At 48.5% G+C, this 21,930-nt stretch overlaps 1 protein-coding gene across 4 annotated transcripts in view; it reads right to left on the reverse strand.

Moving 5' to 3' along the window:
• Positions 1-1,196: 1,196 nt before the first annotated feature.
• si:dkey-183c6.7 (Urea transporter, erythrocyte) overlaps positions 1,197-21,930 on the reverse strand; it is a 25,199-nt gene continuing 4,465 nt past the window's right edge. For 2 of the 4 annotated variants that reach the window (XM_045700434.1, XM_045700436.1), the window contains exons 4-8: positions 21,752-21,930; positions 18,525-18,672; positions 11,261-11,395; positions 2,097-2,146; positions 1,197-1,867 (exon numbers count right to left, since the gene is read on the reverse strand). The exon at positions 21,752-21,930 is cut by the window's right edge and continues 11 nt beyond it. In XM_045700434.1, the coding sequence (XP_045556390.1) occupies positions 1,688-1,867; positions 2,097-2,146; positions 11,261-11,395; positions 18,525-18,672; positions 21,752-21,930 (692 nt within the window). In that variant the 3' untranslated portion in view covers positions 1,197-1,687. 4 annotated transcript variants of the gene reach the window in all.

The following is a 21,930-nucleotide window of genomic DNA, read 5'->3' on the forward strand; positions in this document are numbered from 1 at the left end:
CTCAGTTTGCAATTGTAAAACACATTTCTTATTAAACACTGTTCTCTACATTAGATGCATCATTCAAAAGTAACAGATCTTGTGTTTCGTTTGGAAAAAAACCTGCCATTCAAAATGCCACACTCATTTACCGATTACCTACACCCAGTGCTGACGTGTGAAAACACTTATAGCTAATTTCTTCACTTAGAAATCAGAGCTTGAGCACTATAAATAGGCTTCAGGTTGGCTTTCTTGGTTTGGACAACAATGGAGGCCAATTTTGGAGAGTTAGAGGAAAAGGAGTGAGAGGAAGAGGGGGACGAAGACGAGGAGGAGGCCTGTGGTGAGGAGGGGGCATGCCACGGCTGGATAGGCCACTCCAGACGCTACTTCCCCCGCTGTTTAGCCAGAGAGAACATCGCTTGTGATGTTGATGAGGTGCTGTGGCCAGACCCAAATAGGAGACAGGATGCACCCTCATTGTCTTTATAGTAACAAGCCTATTTGTTTATCTTCTACTGTATTTGTTTTGTCTGTTACTGTTTATCCTGAAATCTGGATGAAAATACAATGTTTTGAGAATATTTTTTCCCCCTTGTATTTCTGTTTATAGTGTAAATATATACTGAATATGTATACATACTGTATATATTTGTGCACATACATGTACGTGTGAGTGCTATGACAAACTGACGTGGACTCCACACTGAACATGCAAAAGACACAAGATAGTGTTTTACATTTATCACATCCGTGTGTAATTGGCGTGAATAAGAGCTAAACATTTGATGGTGTGTGGAGTTGATGCAAAAACACCATTTTGAGGAGAGTTAAAATAGTTTTGAATGAAGTGTTTGGTTTTGCAAGAGATGTGTGACGTTTTGCATGTTGTGTGTTTTGGGGGTTTTGTGTGTAGAGTCTCGAGAAAAGAAGCCATAGTCTCAGAAATCATGTGGACGCAACTGTCAAAAACTGTAAGAGTAACCGAAAGGTTGTTGGTTAGAATCCCTGAGCTGACAAAGGTGGAAAAATGTGCTCTTCTGCCCTTGAGCAAGGAAGTTAACCCCTGATAGCAACTCCTCCTCGACCACCGATGTAGTCGATTACACTTGAAACCAGGCCCTGATCTTTGCAACACCTGGAGAAATGTTTTCATATGCAGGCCAGGCGTCCGTGTTTCAAGGTTCACATTTTTCTGGACGAAAAACAAGCAGTGAAAGTGGAAACATTGTTTATTGGAAAAGCTTAGTAGTAGGGCCTACACAGGCAAAATGACAGACAGAGACACAGAAAGTGACTTTTAATCAGCATGTAGCCTATTGTAGCCTACAACACTGAGTCAAAGACATTGACTTCAATCGGTCCCTTTATAGGCCCAGTGAAGCAAGAAAGGCTATGTACATCTCCTCCTTTCTCCCAAAGTATGTGCTTGTCCCTGTGGTTCAGTATTTATCCAGGCAGGTTAAGGCAACTGTTACTGAGGCCTCTTCAGTGTAGGGTGAAGTTCCTCCTAGATGCTGATCCAAGGTCAGTTTTGCATAATTGTTCATACTAATGGTTAAGGTTAGGATCAGGGGAGGGGAAGCTGATCATAGATCTGTAGGCTACCGAGCGGAAACTTGCTTACACCTGCCTGACTCAGAGCGTCATCATGTGGACAATATTGATATCGACATTTTATGGGTTAAGCCAGTTGTGTGTGTGTCTACACGTCAGTGCTGTCTGTGGTCTCTCTGGCAGCCCATTGGCTATGACAGCGGATGTTCTGTTCCGGAGCCATGACTCGACCAGTAGGGATGCGGTATGCAGAAAGGCTCCGCCCTGTCAGCAGCAGCATCAGAGTGGTGGTCAGAGTCGCTGCCCAACTGCATGCTGGGAGGCCCACCTGGGGGGCGGGGGGGAGTAGGAGAGAGAGATGAGTGGTGTAGGGAGAGGAGGGAAGGAAAGAAAGAATAGAAGAGGGGTTGAGGAAAGAGGGGGAGAGAGAGAGAGAGAGAGAGAGAGAGAGAGAAAGGAAGGGGGAGAGTGAGGAAAAATGTAGGAAGTAGGAATCATATACTCTTAAGAGGAAAAAAGTGCTTTAGGAGTTATAGTGTGTATGTTTGATGACTCACCGTTCCAAGTAAATTGCTCAGAGCGATATCAGCATACGCAGAAAGAAAAGCTGTAGGGCAGAGAAGATAGTTAATCTACCATTCTACACACACACACACACACACACACACACACACACACACACACACACACACACACACACACACACACACACACACACATTTGTTTTCTGACATGAACAGCAGAGCAGACACTGCTGTCCTTTGATGTTGATGATGGCTGTATACCTTATTCCCTACATAGTGCTGTATACCTTATTCCCTACATAGTGCTGTATACCTTATTCCCTACATAGTGCTGTATACCGTATTCCCTACATAGAGCTGTATACCTTATTCCCTACATAGTGCTGTATACCTTATTCCCTACATAATGCTGTATACCTTATTCCCTACATAGTGCTGTATACCTTATTCCCTACATAGTGCTGTATACCGTATTCCCTACATAGTGCTGTATACCTTATTCCCTACATAGTGCTGTATACCTTATTCCCTACATAGTGCTGTATACCTTATTCCCTACATAGTGCTGTATACCTTATTCCCTACATAGTGCTGTATACCTTATTCCCTACATAGTGCTGTATACCTTATTCCCTACATAGTGCTGTATACCTTATTCCCTACATAGTGCTGTATACCTTATTCCCTACATAGTGCTGTATACCGTATTCCCTACATAGTGCTGTATACCTTATTCCCTACATAGTGCTGTATACCTTATTCCCTACATAGTGCTGTATACCGTATTCCCTACATAGTGCTGTATACCTTATTCCCTACATAGTGCTGTATACCTTATTCCCTACATAGTGCTGTATACCGTATTCCCTACATAGTGCTGTATACCTTATTCCCTACATAGTGCTGTATACCTTATTCCCTACATAGTGCTGTATACCTTATTCCCTACATAGTGCTGTATACCTTATTCCCTACATAGTGCTGTATACCTTATTCCCTACATAGTGCTGTATACCTTATTCCCTACATAGTGCTGTATACCTTATTCCCTACATAGTGCTGTATACCGTATTCCCTACATAGTGCTGTATACCTTATTCCCTACATAGTGCTGTATACCTTATTCCCTACATAGTGCTGTATACCGTATTCCCTACATAGTGCTGTATACCTTATTCCCTACATAGTGCTGTATACCTTATTCCCTACATAGTGCTGTATACCTTATTCCCTACATAGTGCTGTATACCGTATTCCCTACATAGTGCTGTATACCTTATTCCCTACATAGTGCTGTATACCTTATTCCCTACATAGTGCTGTATACCTTATTCCCTACATAGTGCTGTATACCTTATTCCCTACATAGTGCTGTATACCTTATTCCCTACATAGTGCTGTATACCTTATTCCCTACATAGTGCTGTATACCTTATTCCCTACATAGTGCTGTATACCTTATTCCCTACATAGTGCTGTATACCTTATTCCCTACATAGTGCTGTATACCTTATTCCCTACATAGTGCTGTATACCTTATTCCCTACATAGTGCTGTATACCGTATTCCCTACATAGTGCTGTATACCTTATTCCCTACATAGTGCTGTATACCTTATTCCCTACATAGTGCTGTATACCTTATTCCCTACATAGTGCTGTATACCTTATTCCCTACATAGTGCTGTATACCTTATTCCCTACATAGTGCTGTATACCTTATTCCCTACATAGTGCTGTATACCTTATTCCCTACATAGTGCTGTACACCTTATTCCCTACATAGTGCTGTATACCTTATTCCCTACATAGTGCCCTATGGGCCCTGGACAAACTTAGTGCTGTGTGCCTTATTCCCTACACAGTACTCTGTATAAGGAATAGTGTGCCATTGAGGACTCAAACTCAGCTTCTGGAGGCTGTGATTTACGTCATGTGAGTAGATTATCTCTTTAATAATGAGGTACAACCCTTATCAGGAACAATCTTCTCACCACTACATTCACTGTGTGTGTGTGTGTGTGTGTGTGTGTGTGTGTGTGTGTGTGTGTGTGTGTGTGTGTGTGTGTGTGTGTGTGTGTGTGTGTGTGTGTGTGTGTGTGTGTGTGTGTGTGTGTGTTGGACCTCTGCAAAAACAATGAAATTAAATCAAGTTACACAATGACTTCCTGATTACCCATTTACAGGATCAGATGCATTCCCTGAAGAGGGATGGAGAGGAGAGAGGGTTGGAGAGGAGAGAGGGTTGGAGAGGAGAGAGGGATGGAGAGGAGAGAGGGGGATGGAGAGGAGAGAGGGATGGAGAGGAGAGAGGGGGATGGAGAGGAGAGGGATGGAGAGGAGAGAGGGGGATGGAGAGGAGAGAGGGGGTTGGAGAGGAGAGAGGGTTGGAGAGGAGAGAGGGGGATGGAGAGGAGAGAGGGTTGGAGAGGAGAGAGGGATGGAGAGGAGAGAGGGATGGAGAGGAGAGAGGGGGATGGAGAGGAGAGAGGGATGGAGAGGAGAGAGGGGGATGGAGAGGAGAGAGGGATGGAGAGGAGAGAGGGGGATGGAGAGGAGAGAGGGGGATGGAGAGGAGAGAGGGATGGAGAGGAGAGAGGGGATGGAGAGGAGAGAGGGATGGAGAGGAGAGAGGGATGGAGAGGAGAGAGGGGGATGGAGAGGAGAGAGGGTTGGAGAGGAGAGAGGGGGATGGAGAGGAGAGAGGGATGGAGAGGAGAGAGGGATGGAGAGGAGAGAGGGGGATGGAGAGGAGAGAGGGATGGAGAGGAGAGAGGGATGGAGAGGAGAGAGGGATGGAGAGGAGAGAGGGATGGAGAGGAGAGAGGGGGATGGAGAGGAGAGAGGGATGGAGAGGAGAGAGGGGGATGGAGAGGAGAGAGGGATGGAGAGGAGAGAGGGATGGAGAGGAGAGAGGGATGGAGAGGAGAGAGGGGATGGAGAGAGAGAGGGGGATGGAGAGGAGAGAGGGGTTGGAGAGGAGAGAGGGATGGAGAGGAGAGAGGGATGGAGAGGAGAAGGGATGGAGAGGAGAGAGGGATGGAGAGGAGAGAGGGGGATGGAGAGGAGAGAGGGATGGAGAGGAGAGAGGGGATGGAGAGGAGAGAGGGATGGAGAGGAGAGAGGGATGGAGAGGAGAGAGAGGGATGGAGAGGAGAGAGGGATAGAGAGGAGAGAGGGATGGAGAGGAGAGAGGGATGGAGAGGAGAGAGGGATGGAGAGGAGAGAGGGGGATGGAGAGGAGAGAGGGGGTTGGAGAGGAGAGAGGGATGGAGAGGAGAGAGGGGATGGAGAGGAGAGAGGGATGGAGAGGAGAGAGGGGTTGGAGAGGAGAGAGAGGGATGGAGAGGAGAGAGGGATGGAGAGGAGAGAGGGGGATGGAGAGGAGAGAGGGATGGAGAGGAGAGAGGGATGGAGAGGAGAGAGAGGGATGGAGAGGAGAGAGGGGATGGAGAGGAGAGAGGGGGATGGAGAGGAGAGAGGGATGGAGAGGGAGAGAGGGATGGAGAGGAGAGAGGGATGGAGAGGAGAGAGGGGGATGGAGAGGAGAGAGGGATGGAGAGGAGAGAGGGATGGAGAGGAGAGAGGGGATGGAGAGGAGAGAGAGGGATGGAGAGGAGAGAGGGATGGAGAGGAGAGAGGGATGGAGAGGAGAGAGGGGGATGGAGAGGAGAGAGGGATGGAGAGGAGAGAGGGGGATGGAGAGGAGAGAGGGATGGAGAGGAGAGAGGGATGGAGAGGAGAGAGGGATGGAGAGGAGAGGGGGATGGAGAGGAGAGAGGGGATGGAGAGGAGAGAGGGTTGGAGTGGAGAGAGGGATGGAGAGGAGAGAGGGATGGAGAGGAGAGAGGGATGGAGAGGAGAGAGGGTTGGAGAGGAGAGAGGGATGGAGAGGAGAGAGGGATGGAGAGGAGAGAGGGATGGAGAGGAGAGAGGGATGGAGAGGAGAGAGGGATGGAGAGGAGAGAGGGTTGGAGAGGAGAGAGGGATGGAGAGGAGAGAGGGATGGAGAGGAGAGAGGGGGATGGAGAGGAGAGAGGGGGATGGAGAGGAGAGAGGGATGGAGAGGAGAGAGGGATGGAGAGGAGAGAGAGGGATGGAGAGGAGAGAGGGGATGGAGAGGAGAGAGGGGGATGGAGAGGAGAGAGGGGATGGAGAGGAGAGAGGGGATGGAGAGGAGAGAGGGATGGAGAGGAGAGAGAGGGTTGGAGAGGAGAGAGGGATGGAGAGGAGAGAGGGTTGGAGAGGAGAGAGGGGGATGGAGAGGAGAGAGGGATGGAGAGGAGAGAGGGGATGGAGAGGAGAGAGGGATGGAGAGGAGAGAGGGATGGAGAGGAGGGAGGGATGGAGAGGAGGGAGGGGAATGGAGAGGAGAGAGGGTTGGAGAGGAGAGAGGGATGGAGAGGAGAGAGGGATGGAGAGGAGAGAGGGATGGAGAGGAGAGAGGGATGGAGAGGAGAGAGGGGTTGGAGAGGAGAGAGGGATGGAGAGGAGAGAGGGATGGAGAGGAGAGAGGGATGGAGAGGAGAGAGGGTTGGAGAGGAGAGAGGGATGGAGAGGAGAGAGGGATGGAGAGGAGAGAGGGGGATGGAGAGGAGAGAGGGATGGAGAGGAGAGAGGGTTGGAGAGGAGAGAGGGGGATGGAGAGGAGGGAGGGGATGGAGAGGAGAGAGGGGATGGAGAGGAGAGCGGGATGGAGAGGAGAGAGGGATGGAGAGGAGAGAGGGAATGGAGAGGAGAGAGGGTTGGAGAGGAGAGAGGGATGGAGAGGAGAGAGGGATGGAGAGGAGAGAGGGATGGAGAGGAGAGAGGGGATGGAGAGGTGAGAGGGATGGAGAGGAGAGAGGGTTGGAGAGGAGAGAGGGATGGAGAGGAGAGAGAGGGATGGAGAGGAGAGAGGGATGGAGAGGAGAGAGGGTTGGAGAGGAGAGAGGGGATGGAGAGGAGAGAGGGTTGGAGAGGAGAGAGGGATGGAGAGGAGAGAGGGGGATGGAGAGGAGAGAGGGGTTGGAGAGGAGAGAGGGATGGAGAGGAGAGAGGGATGGAGAGGAGAGAGGGTTGGAGAGGAGAGAGGGATGGAGAGGAGAGAGGGTTGGAGAGGAGAGAGGGATGGAGAGGAGAGAGGGATGGAGAGGAGAGAGGGTTGGAGAGGAGAGAGGGATGGAGAGGAGAGAGGGTTGGAGAGGAGAGAGGGATGGAGAGGAGAGAGGGATGGAGAGGAGAGAGGGATGGAGAGGAGAGAGGGTTGGAGAGGAGAGAGGGATGGAGAGGAGAGAGGGATGGAGAGGAGAGAGGGATGGAGAGGAGAGAGGGTTGGAGAGGAGAGAGGGATGGAGAGGAGAGAGGGGTTGAGAGGAGAGAGGGGATGGAGAGGAGAGAGGGATGGAGAGGAGAGAGGGGGATGGAGAGGAAAGAGGGTTGGAGAGGAGAGGGGATGGAGAGGAGAGAGGGGGTTGGAGAGGAGAGAGGGATGGAGAGGAGAGAGGGTTGGAGAGGAGAGAGGGATGGAGAGGAGAGAGGGGTTGGAGAGGAGAGAGGGGATGGAGAGGAGAGAGGGATGGAGAGGAGAGAGGGTTGGAGAGGAGAGAGGGATGGCGAGGAGAGAGGGATGGAGAGGAGAGAGGGATGGAGAGGAGAGAGGGATGGAGAGGAGAGAGGGTTGGAGAGGAGAGAGGGATGGAGAGGAGAGAGGGTTGGAGAGGAGAGAGGGTTGGAGAGGAGAGAGGGATGGAGAGGAGAGAGGGTTGGAGAGGAGAGAGGGATGGAGAGGAGAGAGGGATGGAGAGGAGAGAGGGTTGGAGAGGAGAGAGGGATGGAGAGGAGAGAGGGATGGAGAGGAGAAAGGGGGATGCAGAGGAGAGAGGGGGATGGAGAGGAGAGAGGGTTGGAGAGGAGAGAGGGGATGGAGAGGAGTGAGGGATGGAGAGGAGAGAGGGGTTGGAGAGGAGAGAGGGGATGGAGAGGAGAGAGGGATGGAGAGGAGAGAGGGTTGGAGAGGAGAGAGGGATGGAGAGGAGAGAGGGATGGAGAGGAGAGAGGGTTGGAGAGGAGAGAGGGATGGAGAGGAGAGAGGGTTGGAGAGGAGAGAGGGATGGAGAGGAGAGAGGGTTGGAGAGGAGAGAGGGATGGAGAGGAGAGAGGGTTGGAGAGGAGAGAGGGATGGAGAGGAGAGAGGGATGGAGAGGAGAGAGAGGGTTGGAGAGGAGAGAGGGATGGAGAGGAGAGAGGGTTGGAGAGGAGGGAGGGGGATGGAGAGGAGACGGGGATGGAGAGGAGAGAGGGTTGGAGAGGAGAGAGGGGGATGGAGAGGAGAGAGGGATGGAGAGGAGAAAGGGGGATGCAGAGGAGAGAGGGGGATGGAGAGGAGAGAGAGGGTTGGAGAGGAGAGAGAGGATGGAGAGGAGAGAGGGATGGAGAGGAGAGAGGGGTTGGAGAGGAGAGAGGGGGATGGAGAGGAGAGAGGGATGGAGAGGAGAGAGGGATGGAGAGGAGAGAGGGGGATGGAGAGGAGAGAGGGCTGGAGAGGAGAGGAGAGAGGGGGATGGAGAGGAGAGAGAGGGTTGGAGAGGAGAGAGGGTTGGAGAGGAGAGAGGGATGGAGAGGAGAGAGGGGGATGGAGAGGAGAAAGGGAAGGAGAGGAGAGGGATGGAGAGAGAGGGAGGGAGAGAGAGAGATGAGGAGAGGAGAGAGGGGTGAGGAGAGGAGAGAGGGGTGAGGAGAGGAGAGAGGGATGAGGAAAGGAGAAAGGGATGAGGAAAGGAGAGGGGCGAGTGATGGAGAGGAGAGAGGGATGAGGAGAGGAGAGAGGGATGAGGAGAGGAGAGAGGCGGATGGAGAGGAGAGGAGAGAGGGGTATGGAGAAGAGAGAGAGGGATGGAGAGGAGAGAGGGGGATGGAGAGGAGAGAGGGATGGAGAGGAGAGAGGGGTGGATGGAGAGGAGAGAGGGGGATGGAGAGGTGGGAGGGGGATGGAGAGGAGAGAGGGATGGAGAGGAGAGGAGAGAGAGGGATGGAGAGGAGAGGAGAGATGGTTGAGAGGAGAGAGGGTTGGAGAGGAGAGAGGGTTGGAGAGGAGAGAGGGGGATGGAGAGGAGAGAGGGGGATGGAGAGGAGAGAGGGATGGAGAGGAGAGAGGGATGGAGAGGAGAGAGGGGGATAGGAGAGGAGAGAGGGATGGAGAGGAGAGAGGGGTGGATGGAGAGGAGAGAGGGGATGGAGAGGGGGAGGGGGATGGAGAGGAGAGAGGGATGGAGAGGAGAGGAGAGAGAGGGATGGAGAGGAGAGGAGAGATGGTTGAGAGGAGAGAGGGTTGGAGAGGAGAGAGGGTTGGAGAGGAGAGAGGGGATGGAGAGGAGAGAGGGGGATGGAGAGGAGAGAGGGATAGGAGAGGAGAGAGGGTTGGAGAGGAGAGAGGGGATGGAGAGGAGAAAAGGAAGGAGAGGAGAGGGATGGAGAGAGAGGAGAGGAGAGAGAGATGAGGAGAGGAGAGAGGGGTGAGGAGAGGAGAGAGGGGTGAGGAGAGGAGAGAGGGATGAGGAAAGGAGAAAGGGATGAGGAAAGGAGAGGGGCAAGTGATGGAGAGGAGAGAGGGATGAGGAGAGGAGTATGGGATGAGGAGAGGAGAGAGGCGGATGGAGAGGAGAGGAGAGAGGGGTATGGAGAAGAGAGAGAGAGGAATGGAGAGGAGAGAGGGGGATGGAGAGGAGAGAGGGTTGGAGAGGAGAGAGGGATGAGGAGAGGAGAGGAGAGAGGGTTGGAGAGGAGAGAGGGGTCAGGTGAGGAGAGGAGAGAGGGATGAGGAAAGGAGAGAGGGATGAGGAAAGGAGAGGGGAGAGGGATGGAGAGGAGAGAGGGATGAGGAGAGGAGAGGAGAGAGGGATGAGGAGAGGAGAGTGGGATGAGGAGAGGAGAGAGGGATGGTGAGGAGAGAGAGAGGGATGGAGAGGAGAGAGGGATGGAGAGCGGGGGATGGAGAGGAGAGAGGGATGGAGAGGAGAGAGGGATGAGGAAAGGAGAGGGGAGAGGGATGGAGAGGAGAGAGGGATGAGGAGAGGAGAGGAGAGAGGGATGAGGAGAGGAGAGTGGGATGAGGAGAGGAGAGAGGGATGGTGAGGAGAGAGAGAGGGATGGAGAGGGGGGATGGAGAGGAGAGAGGGATGGAGAGAGGGATGGAGAAGAGAGAGGGATGGAGAGAGAGGAGGAGAGGAGAGAGGGATGGAGAAGAGAGAGGGATGGAGAGGAGAGAGGGATGGAGAAAGGGGAGGAGAAGAGAGAGGGATGGAGAAGAGAGAGGGATGGAGAAGAGAGAGGGATGGAGAGAGAGGGATGGATGAGGAGAGGAGAGGGGGATGGAGAGGAGAGAGGGATGGAGAGAGGGATGGATGAGGAGAGAGGGATGAGGAGAGGAGAGAATGATGGAGAGGAGAGAGTTAGGAATGGAGAGGAGAGGAGAGAGGGATGAGGAGAGGGAGAGAGGGATGAGGAGAGGAGAGAGGGGTGAGGAGAGGAGAGAGGGATGAGGAGAGGAGAGAGGGATGAGGAGAGGAGAGAGGGATGAGGAGAGGAGAGAGGGGTGAGGAGAGGAGAGAGGGGTGTGGAGAGGAGAGAGGGATGAGGAGAGGAGAGATGGATGGATAGAGAGAGGGATGGATGAGGAGAGGAGAGAGGGATGGAGAGGAGAGAGGGATAGGAGAGAGGGATGGATGAGGAGAGAGGGATGAGGAGAGGAGAGAGGGATGATGGAGAGGAGAGATAGATGGATGAGGAGAGGAGAGAGGGATGAGGAGAGGAGAGAGGGGTGAGGAGAGGAGAGAGGGGTGTGGAGAGGAGAGAGGGATGAGGAGAGGAGAGATGGATGGAGAGGAGAGATAGATGGATGAGGAGAGGAGAGAGGGATGTGGAGAGGAGAGAGGGGTGAGGAGAGGAGAGAGGGGTGTGGAGAGGAGAGAGGGATGAGGAGAGGAGAGATGGATGGAGAGGAGAGATAGATGGATGAGGAGAGGAGAGAGGGATGAGGAGAGGAGAGAGGGGTGAGGAGAGGAGAGAATGATGGAGAGGAGAGAGTGGATGAGGAGAGGAGAGAGGGATGAGGAGAGGAGAGAGGGGTGAGGAGAGGAGAGAGGGGTGTGGAGAGGAGAGAGGGATGAGGAGAGGAGAGATGGATGGTGTGGGGGAAAGAAGAGGAGAAGAATGTCTCACCGCTGGCGATAGAGAAGAGGTGTGTCCTCCAGGTGAACGTAAAGAACAGTCCTCCCACGGCCATACAACCCAGAGCTCCATTAAACCCTGACAGCCCGGAGTACAGGGCCCTGTGACGCACTGACACTGACAGACCTGTAGACACACACAGTATTATTCTGTCAGATATGAGTCACTCAGGCTCTGAGAGAGTTAAAACGAGTGAATGTGCAGTACCAGACATGTCCAGGAGGGGGAGATAGATACTCATGCTTGCTGGAAGATTATCCCTCCCTCTCTTTCTTCCTCTCACTCCCTTTCCCCCTCCCCCCTTTCCCAGCTAACTCTCCCTCTCTCTTTCATTCACCATCCCTCTCTTAATTTCTTCCTCTCCATTTTCTTGTCTTCCTTTTGTACTGTCTCTACCTCTCACTCCCTTTCCCCCTCCCCCCTTTCATATCTATCTATCTCTCCCTCTCTCTTTCATTCCCCCTCCCTCCATCTTTCTTTCTCTATGTTAGCCATCTCCTTAGCAGTAGTATATTTGAATGGATGTCAATAACTAACCCACCACACTGCAATAGGTCAAAGGGTTACATGTTTGTCTCATCTGACCACAGAGTCTTTGGCCTTATGCTCTCAGGGTCTTTCAGGTGCCTTTTTGTAAAGTCTTTCTCTCAGGAGTGGCTTCCATCTGTCCACTCTCCCATAAAGCCCAGATAGATGAAGTGTTGTAGAGACTGTTGTCCTTCTGGCAGGTTCTCCCATCTCAGTAAATCAAATTAAATCATATCAAATGTTATTTGTCACGTGCACCGAATACAACAGGTGTAGGTAGACCTTACAGTGAAATGCTGAATAGAACAGGTGTAGACCTTACAGTGAAATGCTGAATAGAACAGGTGTTATGCTTACTTTTACAAGCCCTTAACCAACAATGCAGTTGAAGAAATAGAGTCACGAAAATATTTACTTAATAAACTAAAGTAAAAAATACAACAAAAATGAACACAATAAAATAACAGTAATGTGGTACAGGTTAGTAGTCGAGGTCATTTGGAAATGTAGGTGGGGTAAAGTGACTATGCACAGATAATAAACAGAGGGGGGGGGGTGTCAATGTCAATAGTCCGGGTGGCCATTTGATTAGCTGTTCAGCAGTCTTATGGCTTGGGGGTAGAACCTGTTGAGGAGCCTCTTGGACCTCTTGGACCTAGACTTGGCTCTCCGGTACTGCTTGCCGTGCGGTAGCAGAGAGAACAGTCTATGACTTGGGTGACTGAAGTCTTTGACAATTTTCTGGGCCTTCCTCTGACACCGCCTGGTATAGAGGTCCTGGATGGCAGGAAGCTTGGCCCCAGTGATGTACTGGGTTGTACGCACTACTCTCTGTAGCGCCTTACGGTCGATTGCTGAGCAATTGCCATACCAGGCGGTGATGCAACCGGTCAAGATGCTCTCAATGGTGCAGCTGTAGAACTTTTTGAGGATCTGGGGACCCATGCCAAATCTTTTCAGTATCCTGAAGGGGAATAGGTGTTGTCGTGCCCTCTTCACGACTGTCTTGGTGTGTTTGGGCCATGATAGTTTGTTGGTGATGTGGACACCAAGGAACTTGAAACTCTCAACCCGCTCCACTACAGCACCGTCGATGTTAATGGGGGCCTGTTCGGCCCACCTTTTCCTATAGTCCACGATCATCTCCTTTGTCTTGCTCACGTTGAGGGAGAGGTTGTTGTCCTGGTGCTACATTGCCAGGTCTCTGACCTCCCGATAGGCTGTCTCATCGTTGTCGGTGATCAGGCCTACCACAGTTGTGTCGTCATCAAACTTAATGATGGTGTTGGAATGGGTGAGGAGGGGACTAAGCACATACCCCTGAGGGGCCCCTGTGTTGAGGATCAGCGTGGCAGATGTGTTGTTGTCTACCCTTACCACCTGGAGGCGGCCTGTCAGGAAGTCCAGGATCCAGTTGTAGAGGGAAGTGTTTAGTCCCAGGGTCCTTAGCTAAGTGATAAGCTTTATGGGCATTATGGTGTTGAACGCTGAGCTGTAGTCAATGAACAGTATTCTCACATAGCTGTTCCTTTTGTCCAGGTGGGAAAGAGCAGTGTGGAGTGCAATTGAGATTGTGTCATTTGTGGATTTGTTGGGGCAGTATGTGAGTTGGAGTGGGTCTAAGGTTTCTGGGATGATGGTGTTGATGTGAGCCATGACCAGCCTTTCAAAGCACTTCATAGCTACCATTTAGGCAGGTTACCTTCACTTTCTTGGGCACATAGACTATGGTGATCTGCTTGAAACATGTAGGTATTACAGACTCTTGTCCTGAACCCACTCCTGCGTTGTCTTAGCTGTGTGCTTAGTGTCATTGTTCTGTTGGAAGGTGAACCTTCACCCCCAGACTGAGGTCCTGAGCACTCTGGAGCAGGTTTCCATCAAGGATCTCTTTGTAATTTGCTCCATTCATCGTTGCCTTGGTCCTGACTAGTCTCCCAGTCCCTGCCGCTGAAAAACATCCCCATTGCATGATGCTGCCACCACCATGCTTCACCGTAGAGATGGTGCCAGGTTTCTTCCAGACGTGACGCTTAGCATTCAGGCCAAAGAGTTCCATCTTGGTTTCATCAGACCAGAGAATCTTGTTTCTCATGGTCTGAGAGTTTTTAGGTGCCTATTGGCAAACTCCAAGCGGGCTGTCATGTGTCTTTTATTGAGGAGTGGCTTCTGTCTGGCCACTCTACCATAAAGGTCTGATTGGTGGAGTGCCGCAGAGATGGTTGTCCTTCTGGCAGGTTCTCTTATCTCCACAGAGGAACTCTAGAGTTCTGTCAGAGTCACCATTGGGTTGTTGGTCACCTCCCTGACCAAGGCCCTTCTCCCCCCGATTGCTCAGTTTGGCTGGGTGGCCAGCTCTAGGAAGAGTCTTGGTGGTCCCACACTTCTTCCATTTAAGAATGATGGAGGCCACTGTGTTCTTGGGGATCTTTAATGCTTCAGAATTGTTTTGGTACCCTTCCCCAGATCTGTGCCTCGACACAATCCTGTCTCTATGGACAATTCCTCGACACAATCCTGGCTCTACGGACAATTCCTTCGAACTCATGGCTTGGTTTTTGCTCTGACATGCACTGTCAACTTTGGGACCTCATATAGACAGGTGTGTGCCTTTCCAAATCATGTCCAATCAATTGAATTTACCACAGGTGGACTCCAATCAAGTTAGAAACATCTCAAGGATGATCAATGGAAACAGGATGCACCTGAGCTCAATTTGGAGTCTCAGAGCCAAGGGGGTGAATACTTATGTAAATAAGGTATTTTTGTTATTTGTTTATATAAAAAAAATTACATCTTAAAACCTCTTTTCGGTTTGTCATTAAGGGGTATTGTGATGTCATTATGGAGTATTGTGATGTTGTTATGGGGTATTGTGATGCCATTATGGGATATTGTGTGTAGATTGATGAGGAAAAAAATGAATGAATCCATTTTAGAATAAGGCTGAAACGTAACAAAATGTGGAAAAAGTGAAGGGGTCTGAATACTTTAAAAATGCGTTGTAGAGAGATAGGGTGTGAAATGGAGATAACTTATCTGTCACGTCCAGACCATAGTAAGTTGTTATTTTCTATGGTAGAGTAGGTCAGGGCGTGACAGGGGGTGTTTGTCTGTTTTTCTATTTCTATGTTCAGTTTCTAGTTTTGTATTTCTATGTTGGTTTTTGTTTGGCATGACCTCCAATTAGAGGTTGTCGTTGTCTCTAACTGGAGGTCCTATTTAAGTTGATGTTTGTCCCACCTGTTTTTGTGGGTGATTATCTTTTGAGTAGTGTGTTTTCCTCTCTGCGTCATGGTTTGTTGTTTTTGTATTTTCAAGTATTTAAGTGTATTGCATTCAGTTTCACGTTTAATAAATATGTGGAACCACAACCATGCTGCGCATTGGTCCGATCATTCAAACAGCCGTGACATTATCACTGAAAGATAAAAAATAGACTACACACGCACACACGAATGTATAAGTATGAGCACACACACACACAGAGAGTTGTGCAGACAGACACGCGTATATTCAGGGTCGTAACTATGGAAACCTCAGAGATTGAGTGTAGGAAAAATAATCGATGTAGGTTACGGATATCCAATGGCGTTTCCCGACACACACACACACACACACACACACACACACACACACACACACACACACACACACACACACACACACACACACACACACACACACACACACACACACACACACACACACACACAGACCAACAGAGCTCCCAGACAAATAAATACTATCATCCAGACTTATTTATAACTAACAAAGCAACCAGACATACAGACAGACAAAAATACAGAAAAGTGGAGCGTGCATATGTACTCACCCCCTTTGCTATGAAGCCCCTAAATAAGATCTGGTGCAACCAATTACCTTCAGAAGTCACATAATTAGTTCAATAAAGTCCAGCTGTGTGCAATTTCAGTGTCACATGATCTGTCACATGATCTCAGTATATATATACACTTGTTCTGAAAGGCCCCAGAGTCTGCAACACCACAAAGCAAGGGGCAATACCAAGCAAGCGGCACCATGAAGACCAAGGAACAGTCCAAACATGTCAGGGACAAAATTGTGGAGAAGAACCGATCAGGGTTGGGTTATAAAAAAATATCTGTTACTTTGAACATCCCACGGAGCATCATTAAATCCATTATTAAAAAATGGAAAGAATATGGCACCACAACAAACCTGCCAAGAGAGGGCCGCCCACCAAAACTCAGGGACCAGGCAAGGAGGGCATTAATCAGAGAGGCAACAAAGAGACCAAAGATAACCCTGAAGGAGCTGCAAAGCTCCACAGCGGAGATTGGAGTATCTGTCCATAGGACCACTTTAAGCTGTGCAGTCCACAGATCTGGGCTTTACGGAGGAGTGGACAGAAAAAAAGCCATTGCCTACAGAAAAAGATTTGCAAACATGTTTGGTGTTCGCCAAAAGGCATGTGGGAGACTCCCCAAACATATGGGAGAAGGTACTCTGGTCAGATGAGACTAAAATTTAGCTTTTTGGCTCAAAAGGAAAACGCTATGTCTGGCGCAAACCCAACACCTCTCATCACCCAGAGACCACCATCCCCACAGTAAAGCATGGTGGTGGCAGCATTATGCAGTGGGGATGTTTTTCATCGGCATAGACTGGGAGACTGGTCAAAATAGAAGGAATGATCAATGGAGCTTAATACAGGAAATTCTTGAGAGAAACCTGTTTCAGTCTTCCAGAGATTTGAGACTGGGACGGAGGTTCACCTTCCAGCAGGACAATGACCCTAAGCGTACTGCTAAAGCAATACTTGATTGGTTTAAGGGGAAACATCTAAATGCCTTGGAATGGCCTAGTCAAAGCTCAGACCTCAATCCAATTGAGAATCTGTGGTATGACTTAAAGATTGCTGTACACCAGCGGAACCCATTCAACTTGAAGGAGCTGGAGCAGTTTTGCCTTGAAGAATGGGCAAAACTCCCAGTGGCTAGATATGCCAAGCTTATAGAGATATACCCCAAGAGACTTGCAGCTGTAATTGCTGCAAAAGGTGGCTCTACAAAGTATTGACTTTGTGGGTGTGAATAGTTATGTACGCTCAAGTTTTCAGTTTTTTTGTCTTATTTCTTGTTTGTTTCACAATAAAAAATATTTAGCATCTTCAAAGCGGTAGGCATGTTGTGTAAATCAAATGATACAAAACCCCCAAAAATCTATTTTAATTCCAGGTTGTAAGGCAACAAAATAGGAAAAATGCCAAGGGGGGTGAATACTTTCGCAAGCCACTGTAGGTGGCAGATGAAGAGACTGATTCAGTGACCAGACGCAGGTTGATGTTAATTGTCATAAGTCTTGCCCTGGAGGCAGAACTGAGCGGTTTCTGCTAGATGGGCCGGATCAATGTTTTTGGGGGGCTACAGTGACTTCAGAAACTATTCATATCCCTTGACTCACATTTTGTTATGTTGCACCCTGAATTCAGAATGGATTAAATATATACTTTTTCCTCACCCATCTACACACAATACCCCATGATGACAAAGTGAAAACATGTTTTTATTTATTTGTGTTAATTTATTGAAAATGAAATACAGAAATATCTAATTTTTATACGTATTCACACCACTTTGCTCTGACATTCCAATTTCCTTTGATCATCCTTGAGATATTGCTACAACTTGATTGGAGTCCACCGGTGGCCAATTCCATTGTTTATTCAGAAAGAATCACATCTGTCTGTATAAAGGTCCCATAGTTGACAGTTCATGTCAGAGCAGCAATTATACCACGTCCAAGGAACTGTCTGTAGATCTGAGATATTGTGATGAGACAAAAAGTGCCTTCGGAAAGTATTCAGACCCATTGACCTTTTCCAGATTTTGTTATGTTATATATGGGGGATTGGAAATGATGCAGAAAATTACATTGATGGAAACTACAATCTGTCTGCAATATTAAAGCTGAACTACCCCCCTCTCAACAAAAATAAATAAATAATATTAATACATTACCATACAATAGACCACATATTCACCCTGCACATCCTAACTGACAAAAAATAAATAAACAAAACAAAGGCAAAGTCTTCTCATGCTTTGTTGAGTACAAAAAAGCTTTTGACTCAATTTGGCATGAGGGTCTGCTATACAAATTGATGGAAAGCGGTGTTGGGGGAAAAAACATACAACATTATAAAATCCATGTACACAAACAACCACTGTGGGGTTAAAATTGGCGAAATACACATTTTTTTTCTCCACAAGGCCGTGGGGTGAGACAGGGATGCAGCTTAAGTCCCACCCTCTTCAACATATATACCAACAAAATTGGCGAGGGCACTAGAACAGTCTGCAGCACCCGGCCTCACCCTACTAGAATCTGAAGTCAATTGTCTACTGTTTGCTGATGATCTGGTGCTTCTGTCCCCAACCAAGGAGGGCCTACAGCAGCACCTAGATCTTCTACACAGACCTGGGCCCTGACAGTAAATCTCAGTAAGACAAAAATAATGGTGTTCCAAAAAAGGTCCAGTTGCCTCTCTCTCTCTCTTTCTCTCTCTCTGTCCCTCCCTCTGAGGGGCTTGTTAATCATAAGAGAGAGAGATAGAGAGAGAGAGTCTACTCCACAGTGTGCCAGCATGACAGTTGGTTTTAACTGTTTCTTTTATCCCTCTTTATCAAACCTCCTGTCTCTGTATGAACAGCATGGAGACAGACAGCTACATGATCCTACTCACCTGCGAGTGTGCCGGCCCCAGAGCCCAGTAGGGCGTGTGAACCCAGTAGAGGTGAGTAGAGCAGCGTCGCTCCCAGGATCAACACAGAGGGGCCCAGGTCCTCACATGCATAGATTTGACCCACACCCAACGGCACCCCCTGCAGGAGCTACATTGAATTACACACGCACACATAAACACACACACACTCTTAAAAACAGATGCACACACATATAATGTTTCTGTATCCCAAAAGGGCACCCTATTCCCTATGAAGTGCACTGCTTTTGACCAGGGCCCATACTGTAAGTAGTGCACTATATAGGGAATACGGTTCCATTTGGAATGCAGCCTCTGTGTTCTAGTGCTGGTGCCAAGGACATGCCAGTGAATTTCCACACCCATCACCACCACCCATACAAACACCCAATAGCGAGATGTGAGTGGTTTCCATGGCGACGTGATAAATGCACCTGCCTGTTGCTGGGATGTATCTTTACTTACAAGATCATAATGATATCACTGCTGCAGGTTGGCACAGTTCTCTACCTCCAAGATCATAATGATATCACTGCTGCAGGCTGGCACAGTTTTCTCTCTCTCTCTCTCTCTCTCTCTCTCTCTCTCTCTCTCTCTCTCTCTCTCTCTCTCTCTCTCTGTCTCTCCCTCTCTCTCTCTCTCATCCCCCTCTCTCTCTCTCCCTCTCTCTCTCCTCTCTCTCTCTCTCTCTCTCTCTCTCATCCCCCTCTCTCTCTCTCTCTCCCTCTCTCTCCCTCTCTCTCTCCCTCTCTGTCTGTCTTTGTCTCTGTTTCTCTCTGTCTCTCTCTCTCTATGTCTATCTCTATCTCTGTCCCAATGTAAATCAATGACAGAGCAGAGCAGGTTCCCAGGTGCCTGTGGTTCTCTCCCTCTCTCTCTCTCTCTCTTCATGTGTGAGAGTGTGTGTGTCTATAATAAGAATAAGCACAGAGAGAGAGAGAGAGAGAGAGAGAGAGAGAGAGAGAGAGAGAGAGAGAGAGATGGAAAGAAACAGAGAGAGAGAGAGCTGAGGAGATGTAGCCTAGTTGGTGACGGAGAGGAAGAGAGAGGACTGGAATTTGAATAAAAGAGAGATGAGATCAAAGGAGGGGAAGTTGGCAAGAGAACAAAAGAGGGGGCGAGAGAAAGAAAGTGGGGTGAGAGAAAGAAAGAGGGGGCAAGAGAGGGGCGAGAGAGATGCAGGCAGGCAGACAGGCAGTGTAACCCATATTTATGTTTATTTATTTTTAACTATTTGCACTATTTGCACATCGTTACAACACTGTATATGGACATATGACATTTGAAATGTCTTTATACTTTTGGAACTTCTGTGAGTGTAAAGTTTACTGTTAATTTGTATTGTTTATTTCATATTTGTTTATTATCTACTTCACTTGCTTTGGCAATGTAAACATATGTTTCCCATGCCAATAAAGCCCTTAAATTGAAAATGAATTGAATTGAGAGCGGGAGCGAGAGAGAGACAGAGAGAGAACAGAAAAAGATGAGGGGCATTTGAGATGTCGTGAAACTACTCTTACATGGATAGACATCATGATGTAAATAAATCATCTCTATTTAAGCCTACGTTTTGGATTTGTTCAGAGTACTCTTACATGGAAAGAACACATCCTTAGGCCAGTTTATATTTGATCTAATGCAAGCACTGGCAACGTAGGAACTCTCTAACAAGCTTGATATGTTGTGGCTAGTCTCATAGAGTTGGATAGAGGACCCAAATCCTGTTAACCCTCATTGGTGCTGCCAATGCTGTCACATTATAAATTATGGAATTAGCTGTCTAGTTCATCTCTGTAACCTTTTCTAAACTGATTTGAAAGACCTCACTGTCTGAAAGTCCTTCTTCCATAATGCTTTCACCTAGCCTGTCTTTACAGATCAACGCAGATGAAGATGAGATGAGGAAAGAAAGAACGAGAGGAGACGAGGAAATAAAGAAAGGGAGGAGACGAGGAAAGAAAGAAGGAGAGGAGATGAGGAAAGAAAGAAGGAGAGGAGATGAGGAAAGAAAGAAGGAGAGGAGACGAGGAAAGAAAGAAGGAGAGGAGACGAGGAAAGAAAGAAGGAGAGGAGACAAGGAAAGAAAGAAGGAGAGGAGATGAGATGAGGAAAGAAAGAAGGAGAGGAGACGAGGAAAGAAAGAAGGAGAAGAGACAAGGAAAGTAAAACACTTTAGACTATTGACAGGGGATACGTCCCCAGAAGGCACCTGTTGACCAAGTCACAAATGGCACCCTATTTCCTATAGTGCACTACATTAGACCAGATCCCTATGTCAGAAGTATTGCACTATATAGTGAATAGGAACTGTTGACTCTACCCTTGCCAAGTTGTTATTTGTCATTCCTTAAAGTCATCATCTCATCTCTGCTCAGGTAGTAGCAGCCAACCAGCCTGCCAGACCATCTAATGTTCTCTCTGTGCTCCCCATACTGTACTGTCTGTAGTCATCCTATTTAGCTACAGTAGGCTAGCTGCAGAGCTGTCTGGCAAAATCATTTGACTAGTTCTTCAAAGTAGATAAGGCATACTTTCACAAACTATCGCTATCCCTCTCGTCTTGTGTTGTGTACATTCCTCTCTCATGCGATCTGTGTATATCTAATTTAATGAAGCAGGCGTAAGTGGCACAATGGATTATGGTCATTGTAGTGAATTACCACGTTTCTGCGCTGAACTAGATTGAATATTTTCTTAATTAAAACTACAACTCCCTTCAGCCCAGCGTCCCACATAGTTCTTGAGTTGATTTCTCTCGTGAAGTATTTGATTTCTCTCTAGAGAAATGGTGCGTAGGGCTCACAAAAAAAACAGAACTAAATGAAAAAATAAAAAAAAAATGTAAATGTAAATCCAAGTGATTGAACCGACATCGGTCAATTAGTTGTTTATCATAAACTGGGTGGTTCGAGCCCTGAATGCTGATTGGCTGACAGTCGTGGTATATCAGACCGCACACCAGGGGTATGACAAATCATTTATTTTTACTGCTCTAATTACGTTGGAAACCAGTTTATAATAGCAAAAAGGCACCTCAGAGGTTTGTGATATATGGCCAAAATACTACGGCTAAGGGCTGTATACAGGCACTCCGCATTGCATCGTGCTTAAGAACAGCCCTTAGCCGTGATATATTGGCCATGTTGATTAATCTCTCAGCACGTGTTGCCCACCCCTCTTCCTTCCCCTCTTCCTCTCTCTCCTACCTGAGTGAGGCTGAGCTGGGTAGCGTTGCTCTCTAGCTCCCCTAGTGGTGTGGCAGGGTGGTGAGGGAAGTAGGGGTTAGAGGAGCCAGTACAGGCCAGGTAGAGCAGGATCACCATGTTGAAGGGGAACACAGCCACAGGTAGGTCCCACTTATCTAGCAGGGGAGCCAGGCCACTGT

This window comes from Salmo salar, chromosome ssa18 (genome assembly GCF_905237065.1).
Source record: "Salmo salar chromosome ssa18, Ssal_v3.1, whole genome shotgun sequence".
Lineage (NCBI taxonomy): Eukaryota > Metazoa > Chordata > Actinopteri > Salmoniformes > Salmonidae > Salmo > Salmo salar.